General features: G+C 35.6%; 3 protein-coding genes across 3 annotated transcripts in view; all 3 read left to right on the top strand.

Annotated features, from left to right (window-relative positions):
- Positions 1-350: 350 nt before the first annotated feature.
- LOC17887384 (UDP-glycosyltransferase 72E1) lies at positions 351-2,092 on the top strand. Its single transcript, XM_006293076.2, has one exon. The coding sequence runs from the start codon at positions 430-432 to the stop codon at positions 1,888-1,890; it is 1,461 nt and encodes a 486-aa protein (XP_006293138.1). The 5' UTR covers positions 351-429; the 3' UTR covers positions 1,891-2,092.
- A 1,740-nt stretch (positions 2,093-3,832) lies between these two features.
- On the top strand, positions 3,833-6,415 carry LOC17885969 (serine/threonine-protein kinase STY17). Its single transcript, XM_023783173.1, has 8 exons — positions 3,833-3,863; positions 4,607-4,850; positions 4,951-5,086; positions 5,180-5,375; positions 5,458-5,582; positions 5,662-5,817; positions 5,893-6,037; positions 6,179-6,415. The coding sequence occupies exons 1-8, from the start codon at positions 3,833-3,835 to the stop codon at positions 6,352-6,354; spliced, it is 1,209 nt and encodes a 402-aa protein (XP_023638941.1). The 3' UTR covers positions 6,355-6,415.
- Positions 6,416-7,471: 1,056 nt separating this feature from the next.
- Positions 7,472-8,457, top strand: part of LOC17885619 (serine/threonine-protein kinase HT1) — a 2,648-nt gene continuing 1,662 nt past the window's right edge. The window contains exon 1 of the mRNA XM_006293276.2: positions 7,472-7,665. Coding sequence (XP_006293338.2) covers positions 7,472-7,665 — 194 coding nt within the window. The remainder of the gene's footprint in view (positions 7,666-8,457) is intronic.

Below are 8,457 nucleotides of genomic sequence, written 5' to 3'. Positions count from 1 at the left end.
TATGATGCATGATGGCTTATATATGAGTAATTTACGTATATATATGATTTAGTTTGTGTAATTAATGTATACAGATCTTACAATTATTTATAGGTTGATGCTTCAAACATTTTACTATGCACGCAACAAGTCACGTTGCCTGTTACTTCATAGTTTATATATATCTACAGTTCACTGAGATACAGTTACAACTACATATTGATGATATTTAGTTTTCTACTTTGTATAAAATAATTAGTGTCATAGATGATGTAAAAGATAATAAAATAATAATGTTGTATATAAAACCTTTTAATATACAAACAAACATTTTTATTTATAGAGTTTTGGTTCTATATATTGCTCAACTCAACTCACTTGCAACTATCACAGAGTAACCCACACAACAACCAAAAGAGGCTAACGTTCATCGATCGAGAGTTCGCGATTATGAAGACTACAAAGCCACATGCCGTCTTGTTGGCTAGCCCGGGGATGGGCCACGTCATCCCGGCGATCGAGCTCGGAAAACGTTTAGCTGGATCTCACGGCTTCCACGTCACTTTATTCGTCCTTGAAGCCGACGCAGCCTCTGTTCAGTCTCAATTCCTAAACTCACCAGGCAGTGATGCGACCTTTCTTGATGTCATCAGCCTCCCAACTCCGGATATCTCCGGTTTAGTCGACCCATCAGCCGTTTTTGGGATCAAGATCTTGGTCATGGTACGTGAGACCATTCCCACCCTTCGATCAAGGATCGCTGAGATGGAGTACAAACCAACGGCTCTGATCGTAGACTTCTTTGGCCTGGACGCCTTACCGCTCGGTGGTGAGCTCAACATGTTGACTTATATCTTCATTGCTTCAAACGCGCGTTTTCTCTCGGTGGCTTTGTATTTCCCAACGTTGGACAAAGACAAGGAAGAAGAGCACACAATCAACAAGCAACCTATGGTTATGCCTGGATGTGAACCGGTTCGGTTTGAGGATACACTTGAAGGATTCCTTGACCCCAACGACCAGCTCTACCGGGAATTTGTTCCTCTTGGTTTAGTTTTCCCGACGGCTGATGGTATTATTGTGAATACATGGGATGATATGGAGCCTAAAACTCTGAAATCTCTTCAAGACCCAAAGCTCATGGGTCGAATTGCTCGTGTACCGGTTTATCCAATCGGTCCTTTGTCCAGACCGGTTGATACATCTAAAACTAATCACCCAATTTTGGATTGGTTAAACAAACAACCGGACAAGTCAGTACTTTACATATCATTCGGGAGCGGCGGCTCTCTCTCGGCTAAAGAGCTAACCGAATTGGCTTGGGGGCTAGAGATGAGTCAGCAACGGTTCGTTTGGGTGGTCAGACCACCGGTGGACGGCATCGCAGGGACTGCATACTTGTCAGTGAATAGTGGTGAAATAAAAGATGGTACCCCAGATTATTTACCGGAAGGTTTTGTTAGCAGGACCCATGAAAGAGGTCTCGTGATCTCTTCATGGGCCCCGCAAGCCGAGATCTTAGCCCACCAAGCAATTGGTGGGTTTATAACTCATTGTGGCTGGAACTCGATTCTTGAGAGCGTCGTTAGCGGCGTTCCAATGATCGCATGGCCGCTTTTCGCAGAGCAGAAAATGAACGCAACGTTGCTCAACGAGGAGCTTGGCATAGCCCTCCGATCGAAAATACTACCGTCAGAGGGAGTGATCGCTAGGGAGGAAATCGAGGCGTTGGTGAGAAAGATCATGGTGGAGGAGGAAGGTTGCGAGATGAGAAAGAAGGTGAAGAAACTGAAAGACACGGCTGTTGAGTCGCTAAGTTGCGACGGTGGTGAGTCGTTATCGAGAATCACTGAGGAGTGCAAGCAATATCGTTTGGAGCAGCAAGTAAGCTGCATGGCACGTGGTGCCTAGGGAACGTTTACCGTTAAAAACGTATACATATTTAAACTGCGTGTCGTTTTCACTGTTTTTGGAATCTTGTATGATCAGTTTCCGAGTACTGCCACATGCTTTCACGTGTTTATTTTGTCAACGCCGTTTGCTGTTAGCCTGTTACTAATGTATTTACATTGTTACAAATAAATAAATAAATAATGATGTTTAATTTGTATTATTAGGTCTTTCTTTAAGGGGGAATTTCAAAAATACCCATTTTCATATACTTCTTTTTAAAAATACCCATTTTCAAACTTTATCAAAAAACTCACTAAAAATGTTGAAATTTATCCAAATATGTGTGTAAACTTATAAATATATACACAAATTACCTTTATATGTGTCTAACACTTTATACACCTTTCATAAATAGCGTAAAAATAAATTATAAAAACCTTATAAAAACCTTATAAAAACCGTATAAACCCTTTTAAAAACCTTTTAAAAACCTTATAAAACTTATAAAAACGATTTAAAACTATTTAAAACATTTTAAAATATTTGTATCGAATCTTCCAGTAGTAGTTATTATATAGAAGTACCTTATAAACTATATAAAACTTTATAATTTTTTATATTTAAAAAGGGGTATTTTTGAAAATGTATAGATAAAATATGTATTTTTAAAAAGGGTACACCAAAAAGGGTATTTCTCAAAAATTCTCTTTCTTTAATCTATAAGTCCTCGTTTATTTAACACATGGTACGTTATATATACCATATGATTGATGCTTGACTGAAAACTTTGATTTAAAAACTTTTATATAGGAATCTTATGATGTACAAAATCATTATGACGATGGTATGAGTATCGGCATTAGTTATGTATTAAGATTTTTGAATCAGCTAATCATTACTAATCTCCTTAGTTCATTGTAATTATGGTGATACTGAACGTTAGTTTGTTCAATATATACTTATTTTTTTCATCCAACTTAATATATGAATCTCACTGTATGTTGTTTATTAAGAAATCTTTAATTTTGTTAGGAAACTTTAATTTAACTGGAACTAAGACTAAAGAGAAAAGAAAATAAGATTATCGATCTAGCTAGAAGAAAGTAGCTCAATTTTGTTTTATACATGTTTTTTTTCATCCAACTTTATTAATCTATATATGTTCGTTATCAAGGAATCTTGTGATTACTCACTTTAGTAAATTATGCATTGTCCACCTGAATATATTACGTATATAGCTAGTGTATGTGGTTGATTTGAACATGTATCGTAAATTTAAATCTTCTCGTCTACCCTATCTGTAATCGAATTAGCTGGTGTGTTGGTGTTAGACATCCCAAAAACGAAGTCAGGTCGCCCATTATAATAATCAGCCCAAAGCTTGTTCGAACTATAGGTAATCCAGTTTACAGTTGGTCATTTACTACAAGTAGATGTGTCGACGATTCTCACTTGATTTTTGTGGACAAAAATAATATTTACTATCGTGACAATCTCCTAATTCGTAAAGATGTTAAGAAATTAATACAATACTGAAGGGCTTTTTACTGAAGGGCTTAGTAATCTCGACGTAATCTAACTAATAAGCCCATATTAATTAAAGATTAATTCTTGTTTTCATTAATTAAAGTGTTTAACTTAGGAGATATGAAGCTTCCCAGTGTGTGTGTGTTATGTCTTATCACCATGCCGCCTAAACCCTAAAATGTATTGTTTGGTTTCGAGATTACTTATTTTTCGAGTTATACTAATTGAAAATATACATACGGAAACATCTTTTTTAAATGTAGAACTTTTGAGATGGTGGATGTTTGTACATTGGCATGGAGTTGTGATACTGATACATATATAGTCACATAGACTTGATCACATAAATATCGTAGGGGTAGATAATCGGCAAGTTAATTTGGAAATCTTTTCGCCATACGATAAAATGGATTGCTACAAGCCTATACTATAGATGTCTTACTCTGTTGCAATCGTCATTGGGTGTGAGTACAATTTCTATATAAACTATAAACAAAAATAGGATACTATGGATCACTATGGTTGCCTATTTGTTTGATATGATCTCTAATAATTAAAATAGAAGAAAAAAGTTCAGTGTTTGACATCGATGACATTGACATTCATATTTTATGTGTTTGTCATCGATGACATTGCCATTTCTTTCTGCAATTAATCAATCTTTTTTAAATTTAAATTTACTGTGCTGCTTTTTATTTTATCATTGAATTGGAAATGTATTTAAATATCTATTTCAAATAATATAAAATTAAAAATAGAAAAATCAATAAATATATATTAATTCCATTTTTTACTAATTTCTCCAGCTATATAATACATATGTACAGGTCATGCATATAAAGTTTCTTTCCCCAAATGAGTTGCACATTTTCATATATGGCTCACATCTATTTGTTAACCATATTATGAAAAAAACAAATTAATTACTTTAAATAAGATTATAAGAAAATCTTGAGATATGGTTTTCAGTGAATAAAAATTTACTTTAAAGATAAGCTTAGTAACACAGCCACAGAAATTTTGATGCCCAGTTGGAAACAATTACTCTCTGTAATAATTAGTGGTTATTTTTCTTATTACATGAAATACAATTTCATTTTTTCCTCTTTCATTACTCTGTAATAACCATTGTAGACGCCACCACATGTCGGAAAACCACTCATAAGATTACACAATTAACCTCACTTTTTGTAGTACTATAAATAAGCCCAAGGACTTGCTTGCTCTTTCACTCATCATCACATACACACATCTTCATCTTTCACTCAATCATCCTTAAGAGTCCTCTCTCACTCGCTTGCTCAAATGGCTTTCTCAAACAACCCTTCTGGCAACGAGTCCAACGAGCAATTCCGTTTCAGGATCAACAGCGAGCTTCTTCTCGACCCGAACGATCTCCTAGTCGGAAGTATGATTGGAGTAGGAGACTACTTCACCGTCTACCAAGGATGGTTTGTTCCATCTCTCTATCTCTTTCTCTCTTTTATAATGATGAGTTTAATATTCATGTTTATCACTTATTTCATATTTTTTATTTATAATGATTTATAGGTTTAGAAACCAGTTTCCCGTGGCGGTGAAGATAGTGCAGCCAAGAAAGGCATCTGCTGTAAGCATAGAGGAAAAAAAATTGTTTCAAAGGGAAGTTGTGTTACTATCCAAGATGAAACATGATAACATTGTGGAGGTTTTTTTTTTTTATTTATTTTGGTGTTTTTTATATCAATCATATAAGTTTATAATAATGAGCAATTAATCATGGTTCTTTGTAAATGAACAGTTCTTTGGAGCTAGCATAGAGCCACAACTGATGATAGTTACCGAACTCATTGAAGGCGGCACCCTTCAGAAGTACATGTTGAATTGTCGTCCGAGTCCTCCTGATGTAAGGATGTCACTAGGATTTGCTTTGGATATTTCTCGAGCCATGGAGTTTTTGCACTCAAAAGGCATCATTCACCGTGATCTAAACCCAAGTAAATAAGCTTCATTTATACACATCATGTCTTGTAGAGAACGTATAATGAAACGATTTGAAGTTTTGGTGTGTCTGTGTAGGGAATTTGTTGGTAACTGGTGATCAAGAACATGTGAAATTGGCTGATTTTGGAATTGCAAGAAGAGAGACTAGAGGTGTCAAAAAGACATTTGATTCTTGGACCTGTAGATGGATGGCTCCAGAGGTGAATCTTTAGAGCTAATTAAATCTTTTATATATTTCAGAACATATAAATGATTAGATTTTATGTTTTGTAACCACAGGTAATTAGCAATGAGCCGCTGAGAATTGGAGAGAAAAGGCACTATGATCATAAAGTTGATGTTTACAGCTTTGCTGTAGTTTTTTGGGAGCTGCTTAGTAATCAACCACCATTCCCTAAGGTGCCTAGCCTTTGTGTTTCTTCTCTTGTAAATAGGGTGAGTCATATAAATCAAACTTTTAAATTGAAATGGGTAATGATTCTAAGATGTTGGATTCTATTTCCTTTACAGGATGAGAGACCATGTCTTGGGAAAATTCCATATCAAATCATCCCCATCCTTGAATCTTGCTGGGATAAAGATCCGGATGCACGGCCTGAGTTCAGGGAAATTACTGACTCACTGACAAACTTGTTAAGCAATTTGACCCCAGACAGTGTTCTTGACGCACCACTATCCAATGCTGATGATGAAGCTTATGCTGATGCTGATGATGAAGCTTATGCTGATGCTGATGATGAAGCTTATGCTGATGATGAAGTTTATGGTGATGCTGAAGCTTATGCTGATGATGAAGCTTATGCTGATGATGAAGCTTATGACGCTGACATAGAAGATTCAGAGAACAGTCCTCAGCATAGAGAGGTGGACGAAGCTAAGGAGGAGGAGGATAAGAAGAAGAAGAAGAAAGTGGTGAAGAAAATGATTCGTCCTTTCGTGAAGATGTTCAGGGCTTGTTTTTACAAGCCATGATCAACTTTTTTTGTGTTCTCTTTAAAAATAAAAGAAAGGGCTGTGGTCTTCTTTCGTTGTTTCGTTGTGTCTTCTTTGCATTTTTCAGATTTTCTTGTTATTGTAAGAGAATTGGACCTATCTTTTTCTTTTCCATCAGTTCAGTTATCAATCTTTCTTCTTTGATTTTCATGGAGATTTCAACTATTTTTTTCTTTAAGATATATATCCTTTGTGGTAACCACTATATAAATCTCAAGTTGAGTTGTGGTTTTAGAATTACTAGAAGGTAATGTTGACTGTCGACCAAAAAAAAAAAAAAAAGAAGGTAATGTTGACTGATATTTTAATTGTCACTTTTAATTATAAAGTATTGGTTGTTTGGTTTATACTATCTGTTTAAGTTTTTTTTAGTGGAGAACTAAAATTTGAGTGATGAGTAGAAAAAATAGTATAAGATTTAGTTACATCGATTCAATAATTAACTTTTTTTTTATGATATTAAAAACATTATATGTTTCAATAGTTACACTGTAAAAGATATGTTTATTAAGCATTAAAACCATTATTGAATCGCTTACTTATCATTTAATAGAACCTGAACTCATACATAATGGACTCCTAACTCTATTTTTATCTCATGAACTCGTAATTTTAATTATTTGTTGGAACAAAAGAAAAAAAATCCCAGATATTTTTTACAAGCAGAGAAACTGAAAAAAAAAAAAGTCATTTTCAGTTTTAAGTAAGTTTTTATTTTTAAGTCCACCATAGATATTAGTAAATTTATATAAAAAGAGGAAAGATATTTAGCATAAATGCAAAAAGACAATTAGAAAGATAAGATTAGATTAAACATATATGGACAAAAGAAAATTACTTAAAGAGAAAAGATTCCTTTGTGTAACGGTTTGTATATTTTCCCTTTCAGGGTTACAATTCTCAATTAATACATAAATTTTATTTTTTTATTATTTTTTGTTTCCTCTAATCACACTGTTATTACATAAGTATCCTCCAAACTCTAGTATATATCTATGTAACCTAGTCACTTCCTCTTTCACTCTTATCTTCTTCACTCCTCTCTTCAAAAACCATAAAAATGAAAGCTCAAATGTCCCAGCAGCGAGCTCCAACAATGGCCATTGCAACGAAGACGATGGTTTTCCCTAACTACCCTTTTTTCATGTCAGCGTTTGGCTCAGATGAAAACGAGTCTAACAGTGAGCCATTCAATTTCACCATCAGAAGAGAGCTGCTTCTTGATCCTAAGGAAGTCTGGATGGGACAGAGGATTGGAGAAGGAGCCAACTCCTTGGTCCACAAAGGAATGTATGTTTCACCTCTCTCTCTCTCTCTCTCTCTCTCTCTCTCTCTCTCTCTCTCTCTCTCTCTCTCTCTCTCTCTCTCTCTCTCTCTCTCTCACTCACTCATTCAATTCATTCATCAAAATCAAAAATCTCTTCTTACCAGAAACAAATGAAAACATCGTTTGACACGATTATCCAACTAATTGTTCCGCCTATGTTTTATCTCTCTAGTTTGTAATATTGAACGATAAAAATGTTGGTTTTAACTTCCAAATGTAGTTTGTCGTGTACCTTCCATAGTATTTTTAGTACTAGATTTTGTACTCGCGCGGTGGGCGTATTTTAATTTAAAATCTCTTCTAACAATGTAAAAATTTGAACATAATTGTATAATCATTTTAAATTAAAAAATAATTTTGTAATTCAAAACACTAAACCACTGCTCGCAGCCTCCTGGCCCATGTGGCGGGGTGTGCCACATGGTGGATGATCCCACAGGACTGGTTGTTACATAAAAGTCGACTTTTAATTGTAACAACCCATCCCGGTGGGAACCCTTTCGACATGGCACACCCCGCCACATGGCAGCTACAAGCGCTGCAGCGCATCGATCCTAACCTCTCTTCTATGGGCCCAAACTGTGCAGCACACTTGCTCGCAGCTTCCTAGCCCACCAGGTAGGTTATTGGTGCGCCTGGCGTTCCTCGAACCCAGGTCCTCACCCTTTAACAACCTTCCCACTTGACAAGTTATCACCAATTGTAGCTGCCATGTGGCAGGGGTTCCCACCGGGATGGGTTGTGAAATCCCTTGG

The sequence above is a fragment of the Capsella rubella genome, unplaced genomic scaffold (genome assembly GCF_000375325.1).
Source record: "Capsella rubella cultivar Monte Gargano unplaced genomic scaffold, Caprub1_0 scaffold_5, whole genome shotgun sequence".
NCBI lineage: Eukaryota > Viridiplantae > Streptophyta > Magnoliopsida > Brassicales > Brassicaceae > Capsella > Capsella rubella.
The sequence above is the reverse complement of the archived record's forward strand: the minus strand, read 5'-3'. Positions and strand labels throughout refer to the sequence as shown.